Below are 12306 nucleotides of genomic sequence, written 5' to 3' on the forward strand. Positions count from 1 at the left end.
AAATCATCTGCCAGAATTAGTAATTTTTGTATTCGTTTTCACACTGAACATTTTCTAATAATCTATATATATACCCTCTCCACCCATAGCATCACTCTGATACAAGTCTCTCAAGATTTCCAGTTTTCATTCATTGCATTTAGAGTCTCCCACATTATGTATTTCATGAATGAAATCTATGATGTGTGTTGTTTCAGGTACTGTTGAAGCGGAACCAGAAGAATCTGAAGGTCAGTGTTTTTCTCTAAGCTTTGAACTTCTCTCAGCATACTGAATTGATTTCCAAAGGGCTTATATCTAAACCTTCCTATTATGTCTCATGACTATCTATCTTTCTTCTCTCCCCCCTGTCAGGCAGCACTTCCCTGGAGTGGGTTGGCTTCCAGGAGGCTGAATATAGACTTTTTGACCATCGCAGCACTTGGGACCAGGCCCAGAGGATTTGCTCCTGGTTTGATTCCTCGCTGGCCTCCGTCCACTCAGCTGAGGAAGAAGCTTTTCTCGCCAACACTTTAAGCAAGGCACTGCACACTTTATCAAAAAGTTCATAATTGTTTATACGAGATGACATTATCCAAAAATGCAAATAATTACTTGTGGTTAAGCAGGCAGTTCTGTTTAACGAGGGCAAAACTCTGTGAAATACCTTACAAGCAGCAACCTGTTTGTGGTCTGTGTAATTATTGTCTTTATTCTGCATGGCAGACTTAAAGGCTGTGAGGCCTCAACACGCCTTTCACAGTTTCTATCTCACGTTTAGATGTCGAAGGCACATGGGGACAACTGGTGGCTGGGGCTTCACACCTACGAGAATGATGGCCGTTTCCACTGGTCTGACCACTCGGTGCTCAATTACGTGTCCTGGGCCCTTGGTAGGCCCCACCCAGTCAGCCGTGATCGCAGGTGTATCCACATGTCTGCCAACAAAGGTAAGAACAGCCGAAATGTGAGACCTCAAGAGACATATTTGAATACACATACATGAACGTGTATTTTCCACTCCCAAACAGCAGATTGGGCTGATCAGAAGTGCCACTCTGACCTTCCCTACATCTGTAAGAGAGTGAATGTCACAGGCACCATCCCTCCAACCCCCTCAATCCCACACCCACCTGCAGGCTGCCCTGACGGATGGTCTTCCTTCCAACATAAGGTAGAGCTTCAACACACTAGGAGATCATACTGGGGGTTTTATCATTTTTATTAATCTCATTCTGAATATTTATGTTCTGAATATAATTTGTTTTACAAAAGTTCACTTCCTTTTGAAAACTATTCCACAAACGTACTCATGTAACAGTTACACATATTGGTAGCACTTTACAATAAGACTACCCTTATAAAGGGTTTACGAATAGTTTGTAATTAATTTATTAATTAGGTTGTGAACACTTTATAAATCATTAATAAGCTTTTATAAGACATGAGATAAACATGGCAACTGTGACCGGTTGCTTGCCAAATAGTGAGCCCACATTTATCTGTACTGCTAAGCCTTATATTAGCTTACTTCGTCTTCTTCATCAGCCAGCCAGAATCCTTGGTATCTGTTGTTCACCGAGTTGATTCTCCCCCCTTCCATCTTGATGTTTCTTGGCATCTCTTATGACCATTTATGAATGAGTTACTAACATTTATAACTGCCAAAAGGGAGCCTTATTGTAAAGTGTGAAACACATCACCATCTATTAATGAGTTACTACCATTTATAATTGGTAAAAGGGAGCCTTATTGTAAAGTGTGAAACACATCACCATCTATTGATGAGACACTAACATTTATAACTACTGAAAGGGTGCGTTGTTTTTAAGTTTAATACACATGTCCATTTATGAATGAGTTATAACATTCACGCTGACCTAATACACATTTTTCGCATGAAATGCAAAGATGCAAAAGAGCCAAGCAAAACATTTTATTCACACATGAAGAAAATCAGGACTCAAAGTAATGACTGTTTAGTATGACTGATACACATATTTAAACATAAAAGCTTTTCTCAGACATAAATGAAAGACTTGGTTAGACATAATGGTACTCAGACTGGAAAGGCATTGTGTATATCCTTGAACAAGCGTCCAAGCAGTCCATCAGTGTGAGCAGAGCCAAGCCAAGATGACCATTCAAGAACCTTGAGGTGTTCCTCCAACAAACTCTCTGTATGGTTTCCTCTCAGTCTACGGACATGTCCTTTGACGGTCGACCAAGCTCTTTCATTATGTTGGGTATGACTGCCAGTCTGGGGGTTCACAAACCACCTGCTGTGGTTTATGTTGTAGTGGTTATACCCCATGTTCCTCAGCACTCTCCTGTATGCCCTCCACTGATCACTAATAATGCTACTTCCTGACTTAACATGCCGTCTAATCAGAGGGACAAGGTGGCATCTTGATCGTTTCTCCACTAGTTTCAACACTTTAGTCTCCGCCTTTTGTCTTTAACTCCCATATGTCCAAAGCGTCCACGACGTGCATACTGACAACAAATATATCATCTTAGTTAACAACAAAATGCACACAATTTACAGTAAAAGTTATTGCACATCATGTTTCAAAATGCCATACTTGTTTATTAGGTGCATTGTATAACATAATTTAAGGATAATTATACAGTAATGGTCCATATTGATTTTTTTTATTTTGTGTTATTCTCTTGTACAAGAAAGCCCAGTCTATAACTGCCAAACACAGGAACTGGGTACAGTACCTTCTCCCAGACATAAATACTAAAATAAAATAGTTTACTTTATCAGCATAGGTATTACCAATGCTTACTATTTATTTGATACCAATTTGGTAATACAATTAATAAAAAGAACAAGTTTTGGGTTCGTTCTTCAGATATGACTGTGACGTTAACATGTAAGCTTAATAATGAACTCCAGCTCAACCAACCATATTGTAATATCTAAGTAATCATTTTGAAATATGACATTATTATTTGTAATATACACACATCTTATTGTGAGGTTAATTTCACATACACTACGCCGCTCTTCAACACTACTTTGACGTTAGCTTGTCTACATAATCGAGCATAGCTAATTTAAATTGACCTTAGCAATGCTTAAAGTTATCTACCTAATAAAATATCTCTCTAACTTACAAGAATGACCTTATTTTACCAACCTCAAACAAAAGCCATTTATTCTACAGTATTATCCCACTTAAAGGTGGGGTAGGTAAGTTTGAGAAACCGGCTCGAGATACACTTTTTGTTATATTCCATGGAATGCTCTTAACATCCCGATAGCAATGAATATCTTAAGTGCTTTGACAAAAAATCCATAAAAAAAATTCATCTGTGGAAGCCGTAGTACTGTAAAAAGCACGACCAATCATTTTAGCCGGGCCGGCTAAAATGACTGGATGGCCTACCTGCCTGTCAGCCTTCCATCTGTGCACACACTTATCTCGTGCCCTCATTGGTCATGTGCGCTTTCGTGTGTGTTGGAGGAGGGGCTCTGTAAGGAAGTGGCAGATTTTTTCCGGTTGTGTATTTTCAAATTCTAGCGCACTCGAGCTGGTTTCTCCAAAATTATCTTCCCCACCTTTAATGCTTAACACTTCTCTATTACGTTTTAACTTGGAGGCTACGATTAGCATCGTTAGCACAGATGTAGCTACCACTTGCTTACATGCTAACCCAAGCCTTAACATTCATTAACGTTAGCTGACTCAAAACATAAGCAAAACATAAATAAAGTACTCAAATTTCACTTACCGCAAAACTGCATTCATGCACCGTCTGTTTTAACCGCAAAGCGAGTCACAATAGTTCGATATAAGCATGAAGAATAGTCCACAAGGCACCAGCACAACAAACACGGCCGAGTTCAAGTTATGTTCCCCGGATGAGCTGAGCAGGCGGAGCCGCTGTAGCATCACGAAGCTGCTAGCAGAGAGACAGAAAGCTAACAACAGCAGTCACTGGAATGACCTGTCACTCAATGTGACCACGCCCTAATTTATGCATAACTTTAAGGCTTAATATGACTTAAACAAATTATAAATGGTAGTAACTCATTAAAAAATGGAAATGTGTTTTACACTTTACAAGGCTCCCTTTTGGCAGTTATAAATGTTAGTAACTAATAAATAAATGGTCATAAAGAGATGCCAAGAAACATCAAGATGGATGGGGGGAGAATCAACTCAGTGAACCACAGATACCAAGGATGATGGCTGATGAAGAAGACGAAGTAAGCTAGGTAGCCAATATAAGGCTTAGTCATCTTGCCAAATAGTGAGCCTGTGTTGATGTATGAAAACTATGTTAGAACTGGTTTATAAATGGTTCTTAATGATTAATAAAGTGTTTACAACCTAATTAATAACCTAATTATAAACCCTTTATGAATCCTTTATAAGGGTAGTCTTATTGTAAAGTGGTACCCACATATTTGTATTGCATTTGTTCTCAACTTTGACTATGTACGTGTTATCTTGTTTACTTACTGTACTTTAAACAATGTGTGTGCAAAGTCCAACTGAACAAAATGTAAGAATGTGAGTTTATAAATAGTACATTGCTTGGTTAATGATAGTATATAGAAATATAAAGGATTCAGGATGTATCAAATGCATCAAAGAAGTATATCATATAGGCAGGTAAGAAAACTGTTGTTTTCAGGCACCTGCTCTGTTTCCAACTCAACCCAACCTGATCAATATTAAATTAATAAATGATTGCAATGACTTGTGGTGTTTCTGCAGTGTTTCAGAGCATTTGATCAGTCACACCGACTCACATGGTCTGCAACCAAGTTGAAATGTGAAACACAGGGAGGTGTACCGGCAGTGGTTTCCAATCATTTGGAGCAAGGTAATAACAGCATAATACAAAACATCCAGAACAATGTTAAACAAAGGTTCATGAATTCATCTCTCTACTTGATAGTACATTATTCATCTTTCAGATCCTGCTACTTTTAGTAGATAAATGTCTGGTCTGACATGGTGAGCATCAGATTGATGTAGTATGTTAGAGCATCAGTCTTTTTATTGACCCTGCCAAGCAGATTATGTTGTCGGCTAACTGACAGACAACCGTTTGCATTGCTGCATCCCTCTGTGCACTCCAAATGTCATTTTAGTTTAAATTGGAATCGCTTTATTCATTACTGAGTCTCACTGAGTCTCACTGCCAACATTCACACTGATGCAATCAATTCCTCTCTCAGCCTTCATCACCACCCTGCTTCAAAATGCCAGTGTTGACCTATGGGTGGGTCTGACCTCAGACTCTAAAGGTCATTTCCAGTGGGCCAAGCCAGGCCTGTTGAGCTACACCAACTGGGCTCCTGGAGAGCCCCTCGACAACAGCGGACCACACCACAACAGGACCCCGGTACTCCCACAACACTCGCCTATAAGCACACACGTTGTGATGTTATCCTCGACCTGTTCCTGTTCTGAAAATGTTTCTGTCCTCCCAGGGAAACTGTGTGGTGATGATTCATGGGAACCCACAGAAGAACACCGGGATGTGGGCCTCCCGAGCCTGTGAGATGGAAAGTAATGGCTTCATCTGTCAAAGGCAACAAGGTATGATGTCCACAAAGGTTTTCTGCTTTAAAAAAGTGTAGAGAATTTGGACCACAAAGAGAAGTTGACTTGAACCATTCTGTGCAACTTTGTCATTTCTTCAGATTCAGGTCTGCCCCCAGCCCCGGTCCTTATCCCTGCCTCCCTGTCAATGCCTGTTGAGCTGGGTGGAGTGACTTACCGGGTTGTGGAGAAGCATCTGGACTGGATCGGAGCCCTGCACCTCTGTGAATCTTTGAATGGGACCCTGGCCATGTTGAAGGATCCCTACCAGCAGGCTTACCTCACACTCCTGATCAACAGCCTGCACCGGCCCGCATGGATAGGACTCTACAATTATGGAGTGAGCCTGTTACCTCACCGTGTGTCTGATTATAATATTAAGACACATGTTAAGACGTTTAGAGGTACACAGTTGCAAAGTTATTGTCCTGTCTGAGGAGACTGTTTAGAGCAACTTGTTTTTTCTCAGGGACCGAGATTCACCTGGCTGGGTGAAGAAGAAGTGTCGTATACAAACTGGAAATATGGGAAGCCGCATCAGACAGCTGGATGCGGTCACATGACCACTACTGGGCAGTGGACTATGAATTCCTGTGATGATAAACTGGACGCTGCTATCTGTCAAATGAGTGGTACGTTTGTAATGTAACAAATTAATACAAATCAATTGCAATTTTGCAAAAATGCACAAACCAAATCACCATAAAGCCACACACAGTGCTGTTGTTTGAAAACACTTTACCTGTCATTTTCTCTGATAACATGTCCGCATCCACTAAATATTTTCCCCATTTATTACTGACTCAAGAAATGCAAAGTTAAAACAAAGGATACGCAGTTTTAACAATGAATAGACACACAAAGTTGTACTACCTTTTCACCCCCTCCAAACCAATATACAGATCTAAACCAACAGTTTACCAGTGCACCCTCAAACAATATCAGCCCTAAACATTATTATGAATTGTGACACTTTTTTACTATCACCCATATTACAGCATATTCTGTCTTATTATTTTGCAGTCTAAAAAACGTTTGTTGCATTAAATGTAATTAACTATTTTGTTTTTCTCCTTGCCAGATGACCCTGTGCAGCACGACTGGGTCTTCCCTGGCCAGTGCCCCCACTCTCTGGGAGAGTGGGCGTGGGTGCCTTTCAGACACAACTGTTATGCCTTTAATCTGCAAAGTCTTAGACTGCAGCAGGATGCACGAACATCCTGTAAAAAAGGTAGGAAAGAGTTTCATAAGTTCCCTCGCCCGTACAGCTCGTGATCCTGAAAGCCAATTAAGTGCAACACTTCTGACCTTCTGCACTGCAGACATAATTGACAAAATGCATCAATATGTCTAAATTTAGAACAGCTATTCACTGAACTGTCTGCACCGTTGTTAGACATCCTTACATGATCAATTCCATTTTCTCTTTTGTTAATTCTCTGTGTTTATTTTCTCCCTTTTCTCTCTTCTAGTGGGAGCTGAACTTCTCTCTATCTTGGACGAGACAGAAAACGGATTTGTGTGGGAACACATCCAGAGCTATGCAGAGCAGGCGCATGGAGCTTGGTTAGGCATCAGTGTTAAAGGTCCTGCAATGTAGCATCAGACAGTTACATCACCCTCTACAGCTGCGAACTTATTAACCTTCAGATTTTCAAAAGTTGTTTTCATCCAAGGTTATTCATTTAAAGGTGGGGTAGGTAAGTTTGAGAAACCGGCTCGAGATACACTTTTTGTTATATTCCATGGAATGCTCTTAACATCCCGATAGCAATGAATATCTTAAGTGCTTTGACAAAAATCTATAAAAAAAATTCATCTGTGGAAGCCGTAGTACTGTAAAAAGCACGACCAATCATTTTAGCCGGCCCGGCTAAAATAACTGGATGGCCTACCTGCCTGTCAGCCTTCCATCTGTGCACACACTTATCTTGTGCCCTCATTGGTCATGTGCGCGTTCGTGTGTATTGGAGGAGGGGCTCTGTAAGGAAGTGGCAGATTTTTTCCGGCTGTGTATTTTCAAATCCTAGCGCACTCGAGCTGGTTTCTCCAAAATTACCTACCCCACCTTTAAGGCTGCTTTTAAAGATTTTTTTTAATTCTTCTTGCAGATAAGTCAGAAAGTTTTACCTGATCGATTATAATTTCTTTAATAGAATAATCATGAAACGTCTTAATTAAATACAGGAAACCTAATTAAGACTAATGCTCTTCTAGAACAGGATGTAACTAATCTTGTCTTAAGATAAAACTATTGAAACAGTTCTGCTTAAATGTGTTTGAAACTCCACTGAATGTGTGTGTGTGTGTGTGTGTGTGTGTGTGTGTGTGTGTGTGTGTGTGTGTGTGTGTGTGTGTGTGTGTGTGTGTGTGTGTGTGTGTGTGTGTGTGTGTGTGTGTGTGTGTGTGTGTGTGTGTGTGTGTGTGTGTGTGTGTGTGTGTGTGTGTGTGTGTGTGCTTGCTCCTGCTGCAGGTAGAGGTCTGGTTTGGACCGAGGACACAGAGATGTCCTACACCAATTGGGAGGTACATGATGTCGCCTTCTCTGTTCTATCTCCAAACTCCTGCTTCTGGATCCAGAGCAACAGCGGCCTGTGGAAGCCAGGCTCATGCAGAAACCGAACACATGGAGTCATCTGCAAACGCCCTCGAAGTAAGCATACACTTACAGTATAGCCATGGGGAAGTTATTCTCAGAACCACTATAGTGAGCAAATTAAACCATTTTTAAGGTTTCATGAATGCTGATGAAGCTAGAGAAAAATATTGGCTTATCAATTGAAAGAGGTTCACAGACGCATACATCCCTATTTTGATTGTATTGTGGAAAGAAAATAAGTGAAAAATGAAGCAGCAACAGAACAAAACACATGTGTGTAAGGTTGCAGAAACAGTGGCACAGGAAAACACACATGATGAGATGAAGTGCAATTAAAATGAATGCCAAATACCAAATCAATCAAAGAAAAAACATACTCTTTGGGACTCCAAAATATATATATTTTAATAGGTGGGGCTATATAAATACAGTAAAGTGATCTAAATCTTTCCACTCCTTCTTAATCATATATGTATGTTATACCACTCCCACACTAACAACACTAGACTAACAAACTGAAGTGATCCAATTTTACTCACTGTCAATTCTACTATTTTCAGGTGCTGAAACCGCAACTGTCACAAGTAAGTATGTTTACTCGGGGTGAATAATAAATTATTTCACCTGAAAGTGGATTATTGAAACTAATCCTGTTTTACATCTTCCACCTCTCCCTAGTGGACAGTGACCACCTGCCCACTCTGATTGTTGTCATTGTGACGTCCCTGGTGCTGTTGGTGCTGATCGTTGGCATTCTCTACTTCTACCGCCGGCGAACTATCGGGTCCCGGGGGTCCTATGAAGGGGCCCGGTACAGCCGCACCAACTCCAACCTTGCTGAGCAGGTAGAGAAGAACATCCTGGTGTCGGACATGGAGCTGAACGAGCAGGCGGAGTAGGACCATGACACAGGAGAGGCTGAATTCAAAGTGTGGACTGTTGACTGATCTTTTGTTGTCTCATTTGAAACCAAAAAAAGATTTTTAAAGTGCTGAAGGGCTGTGTAGAGCGCAGCAGATGTTTAATTTTTTAATTGAATTCCCGCCTTCCAAATCCTCTTTTGCCAAGACTTAACAGCCCTAGCAATATCTCTCCAGGAAACCACAGATCCTTCCATATGTACAGCTTTTCCCCAAAAGCATTCATGAAGGCCATGGATGGATCTACTGGAAGCAGGATAATTCAACATTACTCGTTTTTTATGAAATAACTCCACAGTATTTACTCTGGTGCCAATGTCAGCTTTTGTTGGTGTATATTTCCTTTGTGGTTCCCTTTTTGATTGAAAAACATACAGAGCAAAACATACAATCACAGATCGACACCATTTGGCTCTGTCCTTTAAATACACAGTCACAGTTTTCTTCAGGAACAAATTCACTTTTTAAATGTTTCTGTTTTGCCATGACAGTATTTACCTGACAATGGGGTGTTTTTGTTGTTATTGCATTCCTGTTATTCCCATTCATTTGTCATGATCTGTACTGCTGTGGGGAACTGTTACTGATGATGCATGTCTGTTTTTTGTGAGTCTGCCTCTCTCCTCCTCTATGATCTGACACGTCAGCACCAGCTGTCAGACAAGCAGAGGATGAACAAGTCCAAATTTGAATGTGTGGAGGGTGACAGGGACCATTGTTAGTGGTGACCGTCTAAGGGCAGTACACTAGAATTGTGCACATTACTGATACTAAGTTCTGTCCTTAGTATTTAAAACTGGACTTTAAGTAGACTACACAATCAGACTTTCAGCTTCCATGGAACCACCTACATTTAGGCACTTTCTACTACTAACTTGATGTTATTCATCCACTTGCCTTTCGTCATTTCCCCTAAGGTAGAATTGCTGTTCAATGATGCCAAACGTTTTTTTTTTCTTTTTCCATCTGGTGCTGTTTCAGCATTTGTAAGGGCAGTATTCACTTTGTATGCACTATTGAAAAAGGGTTTGCAATTTGATATTTTTCTGATACATCATTTGTATGAGCCGCATTTCACTTCTCTGTATGGGCTTTTTGTAAGATATTCTTCTGTATCTCTCTCTTGGTATTGATGCTGGTCTCATTAAGTGTTTTGACTTCGCATACGACTGGTAATGCTTCGCTACTTTAATGGGATAACAAAGAAACTTGAACCTCCCATTGCCCCACAAAAGAAAACTTCCCTTAGGTGAATGACACCACTTTGGTTTTTTATGAGTAAATTCACAATTTTGTAAAAAGAAAACCTCATTCCGTTCTTCTTCCCTGTCATTTCATGATTTCACATCTGTGCAGCGTAATGACCACATTTTTCTGAGTTCATTTGCTTCCCCAAACTTTTTTTCCCTTAGCTGAAGTCTCTGAGTTCATTTCTGTCTTTCTGCTTGCACAAATGCTTTGGAGACATTTCAGTCTTTTGGTGTCTTAAAGAGCTGCTGTGAAAAAACCCTGCTTTTTTTGCTCTGTGAGTTGGATTTACATAGAGGGGGAGGGGAGGAGGTGTGTGTGTGTGTGTGAGTGCGTGAGTGTGTGCAGTCTCCAGCTGTGGAATGTTGAGTCGGCAAGAAGAGCTCAGTGGCACGTCTGGAACCAATCAGAGAAGAAGGGCTCAGGGACATGAAGGGTCAGAAAGAAGATTGAAAAAAAGGAAAATGAGAAGAAGGAGAAAAATGGGGGAAGAAGAAAGAGTGTGAGGAGGAGTCAGGGATGTATAAAGAGAGAAAGGCAGAGAAGGAGGAGTGTAAAGAGTTCAGTGGTTTGTCCCAGCCTTAGGCCGGCCTCTGCTGGTAGTTTTACTGTACAGATGTGTCTTTATTTGCAGAATGATGTGAACTGTTCAAGGTGATGATGTGAAAGTCAAATACCCTTTGGCGTCTGCAATGCAGGCCAGCTTTTGTCCCCGAGAATATTAGCTGAAGCACCTGTTCAACTTTTTTGAAAGTTTCTGTTGCAATTTTATATTAAATGAATAAAGTCTATGTTCTCAAAACTTCTGATTTCACGGTTATTTCGATTGTATTATTCTTAGTGGAGCATGGTCTCATGTGAAATTGTAACATGAACAGGGAGAAACATTATTCTATCAATATCAGTAATCTATTTGGTTGAACATAATGGTCATTTTTCTCTGTTGAGAGTTTTAGAAGTCAGATGGAAAATGAATTAAGGACGTGATGCATAAAAAGTGGCGGTAATGTTGATGTCTTTCCACAAGATGGCACAATCCGCCTGCTGTATGGGACACGTCCTCTCACACAATTGTCTCTCAGTGCCCAGGAAACTGTGTTTTCCATGAACCTTTACAGAAGGACCAGTAAAATGGTGTGACCTCAATCATGTCTAGACTGTACGGGTTTATACAAACAATGTGTAATTCTTACCTGATAAGATGCGGCTAGTTAGCATTAGTTAGTTAGTCATTGTTTTCCAAGTCACAATAAAGTCTCAAGTTTTTGCAAAAAAGTCTGATGTTAAGACAGGCACGTCACAAGGCATTCACTTTGTTTTATGAGGTTTAAAGTCAAAATGCACTCATAACAAACTCTAACCTGCACATTTTGCACATTGTAATTCATAACGTTAGTTCTTCATCGTTTTTTAATGCAACTTTAGATGACTTTAGTTGACAAAGGAAATAAAGTAACATTAATTCAATTGTTGCACATATTTTAATAACCTACTTTTGAATCTTGGGACTTTGAGGAAGGTATCAAGTAGTTTCAAGTCAAAAGGCTTGACTTATGAACTGAGGTCACAGGTCATTGGGGTTCAAGTCCAAAAGGTGAAAGTCTTCATTATTATGTCGAGTTAAGTCTATAGTTTTCAAATTTGTGACATGATTCCAACTCATGTGCCTCAAGTCAATCCCTCTGGTACTTAACTAGAGTAATTGTTGCAGATGCAAGCCATACTTCCCCCCCTCTATCATTCGTACAGGAAGGCAACACGAAGTGGATATTTTATACCCAACACCTGGTGTAATGGGAGCTTATGGCCTCTTCTTGTCAGAGACCTGCACCTCTGCAGTAACACATCAGAGCCAGTAAATTGCTTGTTATTCAAATCAAACTGGCTCTCTGTAATCCATCTCACTTAAGATGGGTGTCACAACTCATCCAACTGCATGCCGCAGGCACTCAGTTTTAAGCATTCAGGGGTTATGTACTCCAGCAGTTGT

The 12306-nt window shown here is 40.4% G+C and overlaps 1 protein-coding gene across 2 annotated transcripts in view; it reads left to right on the forward strand.

Annotated features, from left to right (window-relative positions):
* mrc2 (mannose receptor, C type 2) overlaps nucleotides 1-11121 on the forward strand; it is a 30103-nt gene extending 18982 nt beyond the window's left edge. The window contains exons 16-29 of one of the 2 annotated variants that reach the window (XM_034143088.1): nucleotides 198-230; nucleotides 355-521; nucleotides 761-929; nucleotides 1011-1153; nucleotides 4716-4824; nucleotides 5183-5349; nucleotides 5438-5546; nucleotides 5651-5889; nucleotides 6019-6181; nucleotides 6631-6780; nucleotides 7022-7135; nucleotides 8023-8202; nucleotides 8709-8732; nucleotides 8827-11121. In XM_034143088.1, the coding sequence (XP_033998979.1) occupies nucleotides 198-230; nucleotides 355-521; nucleotides 761-929; nucleotides 1011-1153; nucleotides 4716-4824; nucleotides 5183-5349; nucleotides 5438-5546; nucleotides 5651-5889; nucleotides 6019-6181; nucleotides 6631-6780; nucleotides 7022-7135; nucleotides 8023-8202; nucleotides 8709-8732; nucleotides 8827-9047 (1988 nt within the window). In that variant the 3' untranslated portion in view covers nucleotides 9048-11121. The remainder of the gene's footprint in view (nucleotides 1-197; nucleotides 231-354; nucleotides 522-760; nucleotides 930-1010; nucleotides 1154-4715; nucleotides 4825-5182; nucleotides 5350-5437; nucleotides 5547-5650; nucleotides 5890-6018; nucleotides 6182-6630; nucleotides 6781-7021; nucleotides 7136-8022; nucleotides 8203-8708; nucleotides 8733-8826) is intronic. The other variant, XM_034143089.1, reaches the window with a different exon arrangement.
* The last annotated feature ends 1185 nt before the right edge of the window (nucleotides 11122-12306 follow it).

This window comes from Trematomus bernacchii, unplaced genomic scaffold, assembly GCF_902827165.1.
Source record: "Trematomus bernacchii unplaced genomic scaffold, fTreBer1.1, whole genome shotgun sequence".
NCBI classification, from domain to species: domain Eukaryota; kingdom Metazoa; phylum Chordata; class Actinopteri; order Perciformes; family Nototheniidae; genus Trematomus; species Trematomus bernacchii.